Source organism: Stenella coeruleoalba (genome assembly GCF_951394435.1).
Source record: "Stenella coeruleoalba genome assembly, chromosome: 11".
Taxonomy (NCBI): Eukaryota; Metazoa; Chordata; class Mammalia; order Artiodactyla; family Delphinidae; genus Stenella; species Stenella coeruleoalba.
The window spans coordinates 18,228,402-18,247,353 of record NC_137157.1 but is presented as its reverse complement, the minus strand read 5'-3'; the positions used below and the strand labels follow the sequence as shown (position 1 = coordinate 18,247,353).

Here is an 18,952-nt window from a genome sequence, read left to right as displayed (position 1 = left end):
ACCGGAAGACTGGTCCAGCACATCTGGAGGTGTTGGGGTAGGTCCTCCAAGTGTGGTTTCAATCAGCGCTCACATTTTAGATCAACAAATTACTCACTATAGAACGCAGGCACTACAAAGCATGAGACTAGGTCAAAACTCTGTAGGGTGCCACAAGGATTTATTTATATAGATAGATACACGCAGATACACACACATGCACACATTCTTATACACACCTGTACACAGATATACACACACACACACGTGTCCATATACGTATTCAGCACCGACTCTGTGGCAAGCACGGTGCTATCTACTGAAGATGTAAGAGAGGAAAACTGGAGCCCTGGCGGGGGGTACACAGATCAGGACAAAACAGTGCGACAGCGCACAGGATGGGCTATCAGCCTGTGGCGGGAAGTTTCCCTCCCACCTCTGCCCATACGCCCTTCTTGGCCCACGAACGGCACTTGCGTCCAGTATGAAGGAGAAGCTTCTCCCGTACTTGCAGGACGGGAGAATTCTCTGACTAGTGACCAGAAGAAAAATGACCAGAGTGAATCTACTTGCTCCCTCCTTTTGGAAACCAGCTGCCACAGGCCATGTGAACGCTTCTCTCCACTCTCCCCTCAGGTGGGCGCCCCCGCAGACATGAAGAGTCTCCAAGTCCAAGGCACTTTCTGCAGCACAGCTTTTCCAGAATGGGGGGCAGCCAAGGATGACAGATCATCTCCAGCGAAGCCCAAGGTTGCCAGAGGGACATGCTAAGGAGGAACGCCCCAGAGATCGGAGCCAGAAGCATGCCCAGAGGAGAGGGCATATGAGCTCCGGGGGTGTGCACCTTAACCCAGCCTCCCCTCGCTCCCTCCCATCCAAGGCCTACCCGCACCCCCCTCCCACCTGCCCTTTCTCTAGCATTTATCGTCTCTCCCACGTGATCCACCTCCTTGGATGGATCCATCAGCACCGGATCCTTCCCATCAGCGCCTTCCCATCACGCCCAAGGCTCTCCCATTAAGAGAAAACAATTTCTCCTGAGCCACATCTTTCTCCAGCTCTGATCCCCCTACAAGGCCAAACTCTGTACAACAGTAATCTCAGGTGTCTGAAATCTACTTGAAAAGACTTCAAAGACTGGGTATTCATTAGTTATAATTAACCCTTAAGGGATACCATGTCCTCAAGGGGGGGTAGTTAGCACGGGAAAAGACTCAGCAGAAGCCCACACCAGAGGCTCATCCTACAGTCACCTCAGCCATCTTAGCCTCACTCGTTAGTTAGCATCTCAGCCCTTCATGACTTCAATCTACACAAATGTGCTGTACGGGCCGGCCCAGCCCTGTGAGAGCAGGACATCGCAGTCTAGCCAGCAGCCTGACAGCCGGTGCCAGGGGAGGCCAAACCCAGCCCAGCACCCACTTTTCTATTGGCCTAATGAGCTTAAGAAAGGATTTTCCTCTTGAAACTGTTGGAAAAAAATCGAAAGAAAAATAATTTCATGATGCGTGAAAATGATATGAAATTCAAATTTCAGTGTCCACCAATACAGTTACAGGGATACAGCTACAACCGGTGGTTTACATACTGCCCAAGGCTGCTTCGGTGCTACAAGCACAGCTGAGTAGCTGCGACAGAGACCGGAGGACCCGCACAGCCTAACACGGTGACTGGCTGGCTCTTTGCAGAAGCCTGTCCACCCTGGGTGAATCGTGGCTCCGACGTGGTTACCTGGGAAGCCCCTACACTATACACCACACCATCCACCGGCACTACCGCCACGAGCCATACCACTGGAGAGGGCACTTCAAGGCTAGCGAACAAAAATTATTCTTCATAGCTACTTTTTTAAAACCAAAATTTCAACACTGGCATCGAATTCATCAGACTGGGCTCCAAACAACACTGCTGGCTTCAAAAAAAAAAAAAAAATCACAGCCAACCTCAGAGGACAAATTTCTCTCCTCAGAAAACAGTCCAGATAATATGCTATGTGCGTACCATCGGAAAAAGGGGAGCTACAGAAACATTTGACACGGGATCACTGGAATAATGTATAGTTTTCCAGGTGAACACAGAGGCAGAGGAGAGAGTAGATAGGGAACAGGGAGAAGTGATGCTCGTTTGGATAGTGTTTTAATTATCAGCCACCCTCCTCTACGTCCTAGTGAATCCACCCTGATGGAAGTGTTCCAGACACCGAGGTGACACAGCACAGAGATGAGGGCTCTGGGGCCAGACAGCCTGGTCTAAGCCCAGCAAGTTAGTTTCTCCTCTCTGCCTCCGGTTCTTCATCTGTAAAATGGGGGTGATGTCAGTGCCCGCTTCCAAGAGCTGTTGTTGAATGAAATGCCCGTAAAGCCCTTGGCGTCTGGAGCATAGTAAGTCCTTGCTTCTGTATCGCTTGATTCCGCTGTCACTAACTTTGAGATTCTGGAAAAGTTACTTATCTCTCAGCCTGCTTCCTCACCTGTAAAATGGGGCGGCAGCATAAATGTCAATTCCCTTTTCTTCCTTCCCTAACCCCACGCCTTATACAATTAATTCTATAAATCACAGAAATCTTCCCAGCACTTCCGTTCTCTAAAACACAAACTCCTTATTCATCAAACTTTTTATACAGGTCAGAGACAGGAAAACAAGAAATAAATTTGTCCTCAAAGCTAAAATGCAGCGACACCATCTACCTGCAGGCTGCATCTGTGTAGCTGACCAGCTACCTGCATCACAGAGAGACCGCACCTAAGGCAAGGGGTCTGGCTACACCCAAGAGCTCTAAACCGCACAGCAAAGAAGCACTTCAGTGCAGCGCTTGAAAGCAGGGACTTGGGCACCACGCAGCCTAGGTTCAAGTTCTTGCTCTGTCATTTTATGACCTTTGACATATTACCCAACCTCTCAAACACTCAGTTTCCTTATTCTAAGGTGGAAAAGCGTACGCTGGACAGCTGGGACGAGCTATAAGTAATGCTGCAGAGCAAGCATTCAGCACAATGCCCGGCATCTGAAGAGCAGCTATTATTACCGTATGACCTATGCGCAGACTTAAAGTTACGTTAACCCAGAACTGATGCCTTTTATTTTTGGACGGTCACCTCACAGACAAGCACAGGAAGGAAAACAGAACCGGTCCTCATGAGAGGTGAGCCAAGGAGCAACGCAGCCAGAGCACGCTGGAAGCGAGGCCTGGGCGACGTGTGAGGCCCCACGCCCTGCAAGGGTGCACCCTGGAGTGAGGACCTGCCACTCCCCGCAGCCCTGCCCGGGTCTGCTGCCAGCTGGGCCAGGCAAGGCGGCTCCCGGCCCATTTACAAAGCAGGCCGGCAGGCCGTGGGCACCAGGCCATGGCCGGAGCCCACAGCCAAGAGAGCAAGCATCCATGCCCCTTAACCTACAGGAGTCGGCACTCACTCACCCCGAGAAGCTGCGGGCCAGGCCAGCTGAACCAGGGGGGAAAGCAAGGTGCGTCGTGAGACTGGGGAGGGGTCGCAGCTGCAACACAGGGCAGCTTCCACCGGCCAGGAAATCACTGCTGAAACCACTTTCCTCACTAACTGCCCCAAACTGGCTATGTAACTTACAGAAAGAAAAACACACCACTGAACTCCAGTGAGCCAGCCAACTGTAGGTGTTATCTTCAAAATCAGAGGGAGGCTGCACACAGGGATCTCGACTCTTGCTTTGAGACTCTTCCCAGCAAGCCGTGGTGCCCAGCCTGAAGCGTTCATTCCATTTTACAGATGGGGAAATGGAGGCCCGGAACGGAGAAGTCCCACCGCAGGCTAAAGACAGAAGCAGGACTGGACCCAAACACTGGCAGAGGTTCCTGAATCCCACTGGTCTCCCAGTGGGGCTTTAGTGGGGAAGTAAGGACACCAGATTTCCCACACGGGCCCCACAAAACTTTTCTCCAAATGGCTTTGGGAGCCATCTTAAAAATTCTCTTTAGGGAAAATGGCAAGACTCTTTTAGGGGCAAAATCACCCCAGTGGTTATTCTGCAGGATAATTTATGCCTCATACTTCAGGACCACAATTCAATATAAAAATACCTGAAAATAACTTTGACCAGTGGACTAACCTCAGCCTTAAATAAAAAGTAGGAGAGAAAAAAAATCCCAAACCTGCATCTGCTCCAATAACCCAGTCAAGGTCTGTAGCCAGGTCATAGTTTGAATGTACTGCTCCGTGTTCATAATTCTGAGCTCAGATCGTAACTCTGGGATAATTGCACCCGTTCGCCAGCCATGCTTCAGGGTCAAGTCCTGAATGCAAAGATCACAAGAAGTCAACATTAATCTCAACAGAATTTAAACCATTTCATGACCTTTCCCCGACGCAACAGACATTCATTGAATTACGTTTTAATTTGGGAGAGCTTGCAGCTCTCCAGCAGCTTCCGGAACACAGTTCTGGCCAATGCAGCATGCCATGGACTTCTTTCTGCCTCACTGCCCTTGTCTGAGCTGTACTGAGAAAATCCCTCTGCTTTGCATTATTTCTAGGACCTCATACTTGAAGTCACTGTACCGCCAGGAGAAATTGTGTAATGTTAGTTATTAACCAAGCTAAATTCAATGAATTACATTTAATTAAAACAAATTTAGCCTCAGGCTTTGACCATTTCACCCCAAGAAAGTTTCTGTTCCGGAAATAATTGCGGCGAATCACAGACCCCACAGAAACACAGGATCTGGAATCATTAACCATGGTCTATAAAACCACATTTAGGTCAGGGGCAGAAAGAGGGTCAACTGAAATGCTACTGAAGGTCTTCGTTCAATTCATCCACAGACCACTGGGGAACACCCACCGCATGCCAAGCCTCCTGGGTTATGGAGAATCTCAGACTTGGAATGATCACACAATACCAACATATATGATCACGTTTTCATTCCAAATATTGTAATCCCATGATATGACATTAATAAGCCAGAATATCTAAGTTATGTCCTGGAAAATCTAAGATACACAATCACCATAATGCCTGGCTGTTAATTTTCTCATTTGACAGTTACTAAATATTACAGTTTGCCAGGCCCTGTTCTAGATACTGACAATAAAGTAATGAACAAAACTAACAATTCCCTGCTCTCATGGGAAATAGAGACAAAAAATAAGCAAGTAAATACACAGTGGCAGCTGGTGAGAAATACAATGGACAAAAATCAAGCAGAATAAGAGGGAAAAGGAGTTACCATTTTATATAGAGTGATTAGGAAGACAAGGCTAATATATCTGAAGGTAAGGAGAGTCAAAGTATGTAAATATGTGGGAGAAGAAAAATTCTGCCTAGAAAAAGAGCAAGTGCAAAGGCTCTGGGGCAGGAACATGCTGGGAGCAAGGTGTGTTAAGAAACAGCAAGGCAGGTAGCCTAGAGCAGAGTAGGAGAGAGGGCAGAGGCAGGAGATGCCTTCATAGAGGGAGGCTGGGGAAGGAGAGATCAAGCAGGGCCTTGAGGGCAATTATAGGAAATCAGGCTTTTACTCTGAGGAAGAAAGGGGTGCTTTTAAGGAGAGAGCTTTTAAGGGTTTTAAGGAGAGAAGTGGTATGTGGCTTACTGTTTTGAAAATTCACTCTGCGATTCACCTAAAGCTAGAATCTCTGCTCTGTATGTCCTAAGGATGCCTACCTTCTTCAATGGTTGAATTTCTTTAAACCTTTCAATAGTTCTCTTTCTCCTATATGAGACCCTACATACATCACATTCTTTTAAATATTCCCAGTGGTGACAAACTTTTGAAGGTGGATCTTATTTCTGAAAATAGGCAAAAAAATCATTTGGAACATTCCTAAGATTAAAGTACATGAAAATAAATTAATAATAATGAAACTAATTTTCTCCTATGCCTCAAATTGGCTCTCAAATATAATCCAGAAGGGGCATCTAAATGTATTTTGAAAAACGGCAGCAATATTAAAGGATCTACATTCTCAAGAGATTCCTTTGAAGGGTAATGTTCATTGCCCACATAACTTCTGACATGTTAATGAATTGGTCTGATCACGTTAAAACAGTGGTTTTCCAACTTTAGCATGAATCCAACTATATGTTGTCTACAAGACATTTATTTTTGATCTAAGGACACACATAGGTTGAAAGTGAAAAGATTAAAAAAGATATTCCAAGCAAATAGTAACCAAAAGGAAACAGGAGTGGCTATCCTCATATCAGGCAAAATAGACTTTAGATCAAAAACTGTTACAAGACACAAAGAATGACATTATGTCATGATAAAAGGGTCAATTCACCAAAAATATATAACAATTCTAAGCACATATCAACCAAACATCAGAGGTCCAAAATATATGAAGGAAACATTAACAGAACTGAAGGGAACAAAAGACAGCTTTACGATAATAGCAGGAAACTCAATAGCTCACTTTCTACAAGACAGTGAGCTTGATCTACAAGACAGAAGATCAAACAAGAAACAGAGGACCTGAACAACACTAGAGATCAATTAGACCTAATAGACAAATACAGAACACTCCACCCAACAAAAGCAGAATACACATTTTTCTCAAGTGTACATGGAGAATTCTCCAGGAGCAACTGTATTTTAGACCACAAAACAAGTCTTAATTAATTTTAAAAGACTGAAATCATACAAAGTATCTTTTCTGATCACTAGGAATGAAACCAGACATCAACAGCAAAAGGGAAAAGTGAAAAATTCCGAAATACGTGGAAATTAAACAACACACTCTTCAACAACCAATGGGTCAAAGAAGTCACAAGGGAAATTAGAAAATACCTTGAAACAAATTAAAATGCAAACACAACATACTCAAATTTATGGGATGCAACAAATGCAATACTAAAAAGGAAAATTAATAGCAATGCCATTTACATTAAAAAAAGATCTCAAAACAACTTAACTGTATACCTTAAAGGAACTAGAAAAAGAACAAACTAAACTGAAAGCTAGCAGGACAAAGGAAATAATAAAGATGAGAGCAGAGATAAATAGAATAGAAAAACAACAGAGAAAAATCAACAAAACCAAGAATTGGTTCTTCAAAAAAAAAGCAAAAAAAACCAAAATTGCCAAACCTTTAATAAGATAAAAAGAGGACTCAAATTACTAAAATCAGAAATGTAAGTGGTGACATTAGCAGCAATTCTACGGGGGGGGGCGGGGGAAGGACTATAAAAGAGTACTGCGAACTGAGTACTGTATGCCAACAACCTGGACAACCTAGATGAAACTGACAAACTCCTAGAAACACACAACCTACCAAGACTGAATTATGAAGAAACAGTAAATCTGAATAGACCTCTAACTAGGAAGGAGGTTGAATCGAGAATCAAAAACCTTCCAACAGTGAAAAGCCCAGGACCAGATGGCTCCACTACCAAACATGTAAAGAATTAACACCAATCCTTCTCAAACTCTTCCAGAAACTGAAGAAGAGGAAACACTGCCTAACTCATTCTATGGGCCAGCATTATCTTGATATCAAATTTGAGTGTGGAAAGCTGTGTAGAACACAGATGGCTGGGCCCCACCCCAAGAGTTTTTAACTCAGGAGGTCTGGGGTGAAGCTGAGAATCTGCAGTTCCAGCAAGTTCCCAGGTGATGCCGATGTCATGGGGACCACATTTGACAAACTACTGCATTCCTGACAAACTACTTCTCACAGTGCGAAGGCCTGTCTGTGTGTGTGTCACCTCATGGGGCCATGTACCTACATGCCTCTGGGGTAGCACACAGTTAGTTATATCCTCAAGGCCCACAGGCCACACGGCAAGAGGTACATGCTGTGATGCCACGTCACCTGGCCGGACATTCTGGGAGTGCCAACATCCTGAAGGGAGCACTTTGTTTCTACTTTACTAAGCACTTTTGTATATATTAGCTTATCTCACTCTTCTTACAGATGGAGACATCCAGGCTTGAGGGATGTGCCCATGGTCACACAGCTAATAAAGAGCAGAGATGGGATGAAAACCTCAGTTTTCCAATTCTCCCACGATTCCTGCCACTAGACCTCAACCCACTGGACAGACATGATTATGCAGCACGTGCACTGGAGTCACCTGGGAAGGGTGTCACTACACACAGACACTGGAATCAACCCTCTACCTCCACCACCTCTAGGAAGTTTGACTCCATACACCTCAGTGGGGCTCAGGCACGTGTGCTCTGAAATGCTTCCCAGATGGTCCTACTGCTCAGCCATTAAAGGTCACCGTTTCGATAGTACAAGAGCGACACAGACGTGCACACATGTGAGGCCAATCCAGTGTGGGCCAAAATACTCAGAAATATCAAAATACTCAGAAATATCAGAGGAGTTTGACAGCCGGCCATGACCTACTCTTGTTACCTCCTGGACCTCCTTCATTCAGACTTTGCAAAATGTGCGCTGTGCAACCTCGCCTGGAATCACTTAACAAACATAAATTCATTCCACAAGGAACCAAGTGTGGTAACAGATGTGATTCACTCAATCCTGCGCTAATTATACATTAAATCATAATTCAAGTCCTGAGACACTCTAGTCATTCGAGGGGCACGAAAAGCCTCATTTTCACATAATAGCTATTTCCTGGAAATGCCAGTTTTGTACTCTTTCAAAATGACTGGCTGGCAAAAGAAACCCTGACTGGGCTTCCCTGGTGGCGCAGTGGTTGAGAGTCTGCCTGCCGAGGCAGGGGACACGGGTTCGTGCCCCGGTCCGGGAAGATCCCACATGCCGCAGAGCGGCTGGGCCCGTGAGCTCCCCCCCCCCAAAAAAGAAACCCTGACTGATGTTTATGAGATTTTACGAAGCATTTGTATGTTTCTGATGCTTAATAATAAAAGGGAAAGGAAAGAACACGGACATTTATTTCTTACCATTACCTAAATGGAAAGATGTTTTTCTGATAAACTGAGTAAATTGCTAATTTCCATCATTTTCCAAAAAAAATAATCTATTTCATGACTCTGATCCACCCTGTTGCATAAAATATGGGACTTTTAAAAAAAAAGAAAATGTGGCCCACTCCTCACTTTTATGAAAGTATGAAAATGGTCTTAAACAAAAGATAAATTCCTCAATAAGTGGGCCTAACACTGTCCCCAACAAAGAAACAGGAAAAAAGGTTCCTCACCGCCAGGTCACTGTATATATGGTCACCAAAATACAACACTTTGGATCCCCTCCATCCAGTAAGCTTCAAAAATTCATATAAATTACCCTGCAATAACAGAAAAATATAGGTGTTATATTGTATGACAAATAAGAGACCTGTATAACCCATGGCCCAATATACCTACTTTTGTTTTTTAATTTCTATTTATAGTATTTATTTATTTATTTATTTATTTATTTTTTAGGCCGCGCCATGCGGCATGCAGGATCTTAGTTCCCCAACCAGGGATCAAACACGTGCCCTCAGCATTGGGAGCACGGCGTCTTAACCACTGGACTGCTAGGGAAAGTCCCGATATCTACCTTTTAAAACTTAAAAAAATGTTTTCGCTTTTACAATTTATTTTAAATATCAAAATATAAAGATAAAAAACATTTTTATGTGAAATCTATTAGACCTTTCTTCTAAGTCAAATGTACTTTTCAGAAGGGCTTCATACTAAATATCTTTGTAATGATCTTTTTTTTTCACGCTTAACGTTCTGTGACCATGTCAATAAATATTTGCCTGCCATGTAGTTTTAGCAGCTGAGACCTACCATGATTCGTTTTACCAATTATCTGAGGCTGGACATTTACCTTGTTATCTATTTTGTAAGTAACTTCATGATACTTTGCTTGTAGCAAAGCTTTAGCTACATCTTAATGATTTTCTTAGGCTCACTTCCTAGACTTGGAGGGCTGTTCAAAGCTGATCTTTCAGGCCTAAAAAATATACTTAGGGCCACATACAGCAGTTTGTTACATATCCAACAGGAATGTATCAGTACTTTAAAAAAAAAAAAACCTGTATAGTACTGTTCTGTAATTTTGTTATAAATATTACACACATATAAAAACGTTTAAAGATAAGATTAAAAACCTAATTTCAGTAACACAAAACTGGACAGCAATTCAATCATTTACTCAAACACGAGAGAGCTTTATATGATACTGAAATACATCAAAACTGTACATAAAACACAGTTCATCAGGAAATAATTACCAATTTGGGTGCGATGTCATGTGATTAAACACTTACTAAAGAGAAATTTCCGATGTTTACTACTTGGCATCTTAAATTTTATATCCTATGGAAAAAATGCTTTAAAATTTTTTTTTCAAAAACTGTTCAATTCTGAGCTAATTTACACACAGCACATTGAAAATGTATGGACTTAAGATTAAATTCTGCCACTAAGTTATAAACAGTCCATTGAAGCAGAGCCCTTGGGACTGTGCCTGGCACATGGCAAGCCTCAGCGAATGTCAGCTGTTATCATTATAACCGATCACAAAGCACAGCAACAAAAAGGACAGATGGGTCACGAGATACCTGTTTATAAATCTGGCCTTTCTGCAACTTGTAGATTTTATCCCAGAGTAAGACGCCTTTCTCATTCACCTTCCGGAAAGGTCTAACAACAGAAACAGGAAACATTATGATGTGTGGTAGCAGTGCAGGCTGTGTGCTATATGAGAAACTCCACGGTTAGCCCCTGAGAACAGAAAGGAGCCAGCCGAAACCAAGACCCCACCATCACGTTCCCAGGCCTCGTGCAATACACCCCAAACTTCGGACACCGGTATCCAAAGGTTAGTGAGAAAAAAGAACTCCAGGGTCAAATATATTTGGAACACACTATCCACTATCCACTATCCCCGTTCCTCCTTAAAAGTTACCGATGGCTCTGAAAAGCCCTCCTATAAAGAAACTCTCTTTAGCCCAGATTTTCTAAACGTATTCAACTGTGTAGAAAACGTTTCACCCACAAAAAAAAAGCTTATAGAAATACTGCTTAGTATATTTATCCAGCTTTGTACTTGAAATGCAACCACTCTAGATACAATATACATCAGGGATCAGAGAACTGGGCATATTATTTTATGATGGAAAAATAGGAAAAAAAGAATAAAGGCCTCATTCCTCACCCTGGGGGTGCTAGTCCAAAAAACACAAGGTTTGTTTGTCCTTTTTCTTTTTTTTTAGGTAACACTCATTTGGATTGCTTTCCTGGTTATAAAAATACAAACTCACTGCAACAAAATCTGGAAAAATGCAGAAAAATACAATGAAGAAAAGGAAAATCATAATGCCAGTACCCAGGTAGAAACACACCATTTCAGTGGATATCTTTCAGTCTTTATGTATCTGTTATCTTTCTCTTTTTTATGAACATAAAATGAGCATCATTTGAGGATATTAATACGTATCTTTTTCTCTCCAAGGCTGTGAGCAATTTCCCATGTGATTATGTAACCTTCATACATCATTTTTTTCAGTTGTAAAACATGTTCACTGCCATTTAAAAAAAAAAAAAAACCTCATTTTTAATGGCTGCATAATATCCCCTCATATGGACGTTCCTTTAGGTTGTTTCTAACCTTCAACATTGTAAATAACATGGGGATGAACAGGGGTAGAGAATTCTTAATCCAGGCACCCAGAGTAAGGAAGAGCGCTGTGCTGGGAAAATCTAATCCAAGACAGGGTCCTGCCACTGAGTATAAACATGACAAAGGAGGGAGGTGAAAGGAGATATGGCGCCCTTCCCCTGACCACTCCACCCCGCTGGGATCTAATAAGAAAATGCAGGAGAGCGTTTTATCACTGACCAAACAGCAAGCCAGTGTTTACAGCTGTTTTGTTTTTTGTTTTTGTTTTTGTTTTGTGCGGTAAGTGGGCCTCTCACTGGTGCGGCCTCTCCCGTTGCGGGAAGCGCAGGCTCAGCGGCCATGGCTCACGGGCCCAGCCGCTTCACGGCATGTGGGATCTTCCCGGACCGGGGCATGAACCCGCGTCCCCTGCATCGGCAGGTGGACTCCCAACCACTGCGCCACCAGGGAAGCCCTACAGCTGTTTTTGATCACTACAGGGCACCGAATTATTATGCTTTAAATCACCTAGCAGAGAGGGAAAGGCTGCATGGTTACCCACTGCGGAACAGAGAAATGTGGGTAAAAGTGTTTCAAAAATAGGTCACTGTTATACAAATACGAATTATTTTTATAATCCTAGTGCGGTTACTCTCAACACTACTGACATTTGTGGGGGATGACTCTTGGTGAACCGGTCTGCCCCGCACGTTAAATCACCTTTTAGGACCCCCGACCCTCTGTCACAAAACGCGAAGAGCACACCCCTGTCACCTTCACAACCCAAACTTTCCCATTCCTCTATTGCTCAAGGATACTGCGGCAGAAAGACTTTAAGTTTTGGTCTAGATTTACTCCACTTGATGCAAAACCTGTATTGCAGAGAAGTTCTGCAATATCTAAGTGCAATTGTCAGTGGACCATTTAGAGCTCTATTTAAAGAGATACCCACCAGGTGGTTTGCTGTTGCTGTTTTGTTATGCTTCACAAGGCATCTGCATCGAGAGATCTAATTTACTAGGTGATGCTAAGTTTGGAATTTTCATTGTTGTCAATTGTTCTCTTAAAGCCTGACTCATGGGACTGAAGTAGCCCGAACAACCGTTTCAAGAGGTGTCAGCTGTCTGCTATGTACTCATCCCACCTTCCTTGCAATTACTTGCTAGAGGGTTAAAAATCAAAAGCTATGATGTTAGATGCTTGTGATTTTCCAACTGGATTTCACCAAGACACATTACGTAAGTATTCGCAGCAGCAAATGAATAAAATCTAGTCCCTAAAAAGACAGACACTTACCTCCGCTTATCATTAAAGAAGTTTGGCTTCTCCGCCTGAACAATGACCACATCAAACAGGTCCCTCCAGTCTTTTCCAACAATATACCTCATCCCTTTGTCCCTAGAACAATATTTCAGCCAGGTTAGTCTAACACTGCAGGGATTAACTATTCTTGCAACTTTTTCTTTCGAATTTCCAACTATCAAAATACATGGAATACAGGAAGTGAGCCAGAAAGTAGCCAGGAATCACAGAAGAACTTACACAAAGCTACTGGGGCTATTGGTGATGAGAAACATCTTCTTGCCGTGATCAGCCAGTTTGGCCAACACTGCACGGGTCTGCTCAGGGTAGCAGATGTACTTTTCTAAAGAGCAAGAGAAAAATGCACACAGAGTTTCAGGGTGAAGTCAGTCAATCTGCAAGCACTTCCTAAATGGGGTCCAGCACTGTCTAGGGCACTTGAGGGGAGAAAAGCCTTCAGGAAGCTTGGTTCGAGGCAGTATATCGGTACCCGGTGCATCAGTAACCAACACCCTGCCTCTTCAGTCTAAGTCGAAAAACCTAAGTGGCTGCAGCTACCAGCTCCTCTCCTTTCCAGTCAGGATTATGTCAAGTTCTGAGACAAAAGGGAGGGAGACATCTAAGGTGCCAGGATGCAAGGTCCCTGCGCTGCACTCAGAAGAGGTACCACAGCCCCTGCTCAGCACCCGGAGTGAGAGTAAAATACCTTCGTAATTACATAGCAAAGGGAAAGGCTGATCTTCACGATAACATCCAGTACGTACCAATATCTGCTTCAATTGCTCTGTACATGATTCCTTTGGTGTGCACGTCCCGAATTGAATCCTGTCAAAAGATACGTTTTTAATCAGTCAGAGTATAACTGAGACAGTCTGAGTAAGAGGACAAGCGAAATGGCCTTCAGGATAATGTCTGTCTGCAGAAGCCTGGCAACCCAAGCACTAAATGAAATCTAAATTCTGGTCCATTTATCACAGGTGGCCCCTGGGAAGAAACTTAAGTTGCCATGGTGATAGCAGCAGTTTCCAGTGCAATTTTCAAAAAAGCCACTTGGAGGAGGTAATTTGTATGAACAATTCTGAATAAAGTCCCACAGGATAAACAGTCATTTATATGCCGTATCATGATCAAATAATTCCAGGTCATCTGAACAAAAGGGAATTATTGCTCTTTTCATCTTTGCACCCTTCCCTGGACCCCAGCAGCAGGTTCTGTTGGGCAGAGAACAATGATAGGATCCTCCTCTCTTCAGTGCTACCAAAGAGGCAAGGAACTGTCAAGGATCTCGGAACTCGGGCAGAGATGTGGTCCAGCCGGCAGACGTGAGGAAAAGCCACTGGCAGGTGTCATGCCTGGCAGGTCTCAGAGCACAGCCCCGCTCTCAGGTAGCTCTAAGCAGGTCTACTACATAGATGGGCACTCCTGGAGGCACATGGAAACTTTCTGGAGTCTGTAGCAGGGGACTGGGCTGCAGAAAAACTGGGCCAAAAGCCTTAGAAAATTGGTAGGTACTTATCGTCGGGAATGAGCACCTCTGGACTGTAAACTCAACCTCACTTATCTTCCACCACAGGCCTATTTCAACTGCGCATCGGCAGAAGGCAGTGGTTAAGAGCAAGCCGGAGCCCAACCTCCTGGCCTGAAATGCAGGCTCTGCTACTTACTAGCTGGATGTCCTTGGGCAAGTTACTCAACCTCTCTGTGCCTCAATTTCTCTCTCTGTAAAAGGGAGGTGATAAGAGCTCAGGACATTCTTCTGAGGATTTAATTAGTTAATATGCATAAAGCATTCAGAAAAATAGTGCCTGGAACACAGTAAACTCTACCTGTGTGTTCACTATTAGTGGTAGTAATACTTCACAGTAAAAACTGAACTTTCTAGTAAACATCTTTCCTCATGAATGCTAAGGGTTGCATAACTACCAGTGATTCTTAAAGATGAAGTAATTGTGTGAGCAAAACAGAGAACCAAAACTAAATATTTAAATTTAGTTCAAATAACACCAGACTGATATTGAGAAACTGTTCATTCATCCTATATCTTCTTAAAACCCATGATTCAGGGCAGTCAATACTTAAAATTAGTCATGAACATGTAATAAAAACACTGTAGTATGTACATATGGATCTTTTAAAAATACAGATATTTAAATAATAGATGCTTAGAAATATGTATTAAAAATATATATTAAATAAGCAATATATAAACATATTTTTAAGTACTGAAAAAAGTTCCGACAGCTTAAAGAATATATCTATAGACACATGTGAATATGAATGTAAATTAAAATACATAAACACAAAGTCATGTAAATGATGTGTGTATGTACGCACATGGAAATCCAGATAGCAAGTACCCTCTTCTTTTAACAACCAATTTGACTCACTTCCAATTCTCCTAACATAACATCTTTCTTAGGATTTTTCAGGGTTAAACCACAAATAAAAGAGATCCCAAGCAAAGGATGATTTCAAAGACCCAGCCGACAAGGGAGGCCAGGGATTCTGTTACTTCTGCTGAGCAGCTAGAAGAGGTGCGGCGTCATGGCAACCCACGTCCACACCACCTTGACGTCTTTGTACAGGTGCACAGGCTCATAGTCAATGTTGTTCTTCAGAAAGTACTCGTTCACACAGGACAGCAGGGTCATCTCAGGCAGGGAGAAGATGTCCATGAACTGCTTCATGGTGTTTCCGTGGGAACTCTGCAGGCAGGGAGGAAGGCTTCAGCAAGGGAGCCAACGCCACAGTAGACTTTACACTCACCCAGGGGATTCTGGTCGTCAACATCTGGCTCCCTCCCCACAAGGAAAGGAAAATTCTAATAATGAAAAAGTAAAAACATTCACCTTGTTTCTTGTCATTCACGGCAGAGCCGACGTCTCACTCTAAGTGTAAGTGGGATTTCCAAGGAAATGCCCTGATTTCCCCCCAAAAGTCTAACCACCCTTCCCTTTCCTCTCCTTTGGCTCCATCCATCTTAAAGCTCACACGCTTTCATCACACACAGAGGCAAGCCAGCAAATTGATTCTTACCCATGGAATGGCATAAAAAGCCACTAACTCTCCTAAATTTGAGCACCCACAGTCCACATGGGAGTTTGGAAAAGAGCCTTTCTCTGAACACCTGTGATTTATAAGACTAAGTTTACCAGCTGATTGGGCATCTTCACTGCATTTTGCTCATGCAAATAAGAAAGCATCTAATAGTACAAGAAGCAGAAATTCGGAGAGCAAAGAGGACCACAAAAGTTAGAAAAGCAGAGGTTTCCCTTTGGCACAAAGTGACGTGCTGCCCTTAATCTCAGGGGAGGCAACAGCTGCTGTACAATAGCCCCCAGTGACTTAATCCAGAAAGTGGGGACACACACGAGGAGATAGTGGCAAGCGAGGGGGTACAAGGAAGGTATACAGAGCCTTCGCCAGGTAGGGGGGAAAGGGCTGAGAAAGGAGAAGCATGGAAGAACCCAGGAGAGACCCTAACATACCCATCTCTCTCAAATCGAGGGTCTCTCAAAACACAACCCCAAATGTCCTTGCTGATTCCCTATAAGCAGAGAGTCTAGTAGGTCAAGATCCTAACGTCACCAGGCCATGTTTCGAAAAGGAAAAAGACAGGCTGCTTGAGTTAAATAAATAATTTCTCGTTACCTTCCCATAAAAGTCGCTCATCTGTTCCAAAGGCACGTGGGAGCCCTCGTACATTTCAATGACTTCCTCGTCAGGGACCACGCTGAGGCCTCTGGGAAAATCACAGGCGGCAGTGATTTTGATCAGTGAAATAATGACTCCATTATTTGTTCTTAATTCTCTCAATGTTTTTGCATTCACAAAGTTACTGGAGAATAACTGGCTCAGTAAGCATATAGCACTCTCAAAAATAAAAATACAGCCATGGTAAAACAGATGACTTTGTGGCATTAAGACTAGGGAGTTAACACAAAAGATTATGGAACCTGTGTTCAGAAAAAACTGTCACACATTTACACACACATTTAACTGACTGTAACACAGGCAGTTAGCATCAGCTAGAGACAGCAACAGTTTTCAGACCTCTGACAACTGCTGGCATTTTTGAACTGGGATGCAAGACGCTGCTGTCACAAAGAGGCAGGAGGTCCCACCGCTAGCTGCTGTAAGTACCAGGCATGATGCTGCTACTGTTACTACTACCATTCTACTGGTGATGAGAGCAGGAAAAATAATAGCTAATACCACATGGCCCCTGCTGAAGGCCAGAAATGAATTCCACGTAGTCATTCACTTAATTCTCAGCAATCTTAGGAGGGAGGCACTATTATTCTTCCCATTTTCCAGCAGAAGCCACCAAGGCGCAGAAAGGTCACAGACCTTGCCCAAGGTCACCAAAGTAGAAAGTGGTGGGTCAGGACTGGGTCCCAGGCTCTTCAACCACCACATCACACGGCTTCCCTCAACAAGGTACATGGCCTCCTAATGACCTGCTTTGGGGTGAGTTTTGGGGTTTTTTTTTTTAATGTTTTTAATACATTAGGGAGAGAGAGGCTGGTCTGTCCCCATCATCCTCCTGCCCTCTGATACTCTACCTTAAGAAGGTGAGCGCTGAGGCAGAAAAAGTCATACACCAGGCTCCAGTGGACTATACGCCACGTCAGGATGCCTGACGCCACCTCTGGGAGGAATGACCCCAAATGCTGCAACACACTGAAGGCCAGTTTCCCCATGTGTAAAAAGTCAAGGTAATGTCCCCCATCTGCCTGCTTCCAGGAGCTGCAACAGAATCTGTAAATGAATCCAACTCCTCCAAAGAGAGGGAAAAAAGGATTGTGGAGTCTGACTGGCCGGGATTCCACCCCTGTCTCTGGTGCCCATGCTGTGAGCAGGTGGTTTCACGTGGGATTTAATGGTCTCAGACTTCCTCCCCCGGAATAGCCCCTCTAGAGAACTGTGAAGGGAAATATCTGTCCCCACCCCCTGCTCTAGAGGAGAAGGCACCTGAGAAACAGACACCAATGGTGAGGAAACCACAGAGTGAATGATGGAAACACCGGTTACTAATACGAACAGGTTGCTTATCACACTTGGCCGATACTAAACTGCGTATAAAACATAATTTACATGTGACGTGTAACTTTAATGAAAATATCACTTCAGCCTCTTTCCTCCATTCTCTACCCTTATCTTAATTTTAAAACTAGCCAAGGGGATTCATTGATATTTTGCCTCTGATCTTGATTAACTTGAAACAACGACTGGCCTTTGAAAACAAAAGAGCACTGGACTTCCCTTTATCTTTGCTCCAGAAATCAGATAAGACACTGGGACTAAACCAGATCGTTCTAGACAGTGACCTTGGAAGACAGCTCTGGCTACCGCAGCGGCAGTCAGCAGTGAACACCCCTAAGGCTCTGACACCTAGAGAGGGAATAGACAAAGTAAAGGGATTCTGCCGGGGGAGTTATTTTTCTGTCCCCACCCTAGGGGCTGCCTGGTCCTTCGGAAGCCACTGCCACCTCTAAGACACGTTCACGGGCCGTGGCCACAAAAGCTGCATCTTTAAGGCCCACGTAGCCAAATGCCAGCTCAAAACATGCAGACAGAGCAGCACACAGACCTGCCGCACCCGAATGCGGCCTAAACCAGCACTGAAATCAGAATAAAACTTTACGTGGCCCTGTGCGCGTCAGAGAGATAGAAAGGGTAGGAGCACAGACCTGAAAGAGCCTGCCCTGGGTTCAAGTCCCAGCTCCCTCACCTGCTGGGGGGATGACCTAGAGCAGCAACAAGTAATTTAACCTCTTTGGGTGTCAGTGTCATTTTTTAAATGGGGGGCGGGGGCGATAGCAGTACCCACCTCCTGGTGGTACCTACTGAGATTAAATGAGTTGCTATAAACAGAACGGCACCCGGTATACGGTGAGTACTCTCCAAGTTCCGCTGCTGTGACTACGATGGGAACAATCCTAGCTTTACACAAGGTTCCCAGTTAAGATCTGAAAACATGGGTATGAAACAGGACTGCGGCGGGGAGCCAGCCCGCCCCTCGGCCCAGCGGTGCTCAGGCACACAGCCCACACACAGTGACCCTGCAGGGATCAGAGAGGGACGAGGCTGAGACACAAGCATTCTTCCCCGCCATCTGCTCATTCGTTACCCCTTTGGAGGGGAGAGAGGAGACAAGTGACATTTCTGCC

The 18,952-nt window shown here is 44.2% G+C and overlaps 1 protein-coding gene across 4 annotated transcripts in view; it reads right to left on the bottom strand.

Moving 5' to 3' along the window:
* NT5DC3 (5'-nucleotidase domain containing 3) overlaps positions 1 to 18,952 on the bottom strand; it is a gene marked incomplete at its 5' end in the record, with an annotated part of 79,407 nt that overhangs the window by 32,451 nt on the left and 28,004 nt on the right. For all 4 annotated transcript variants that reach the window (XR_013830367.1, XR_013830368.1, XR_013830369.1 and 1 more), the window contains 8 exons: positions 4,103 to 4,243; positions 9,082 to 9,168; positions 10,438 to 10,519; positions 12,774 to 12,875; positions 13,020 to 13,122; positions 13,544 to 13,604; positions 15,347 to 15,484; positions 16,431 to 16,521. Coding sequence is in view for 1 of the 4 variants with exons in the window: in XM_079935844.1 (XP_079791970.1) it covers positions 4,103 to 4,243; positions 9,082 to 9,168; positions 10,438 to 10,519; positions 12,774 to 12,875; positions 13,020 to 13,122; positions 13,544 to 13,604; positions 15,347 to 15,484; positions 16,431 to 16,521 (805 nt within the window). The remainder of the gene's footprint in view (positions 1 to 4,102; positions 4,244 to 9,081; positions 9,169 to 10,437; positions 10,520 to 12,773; positions 12,876 to 13,019; positions 13,123 to 13,543; positions 13,605 to 15,346; positions 15,485 to 16,430; positions 16,522 to 18,952) is intronic.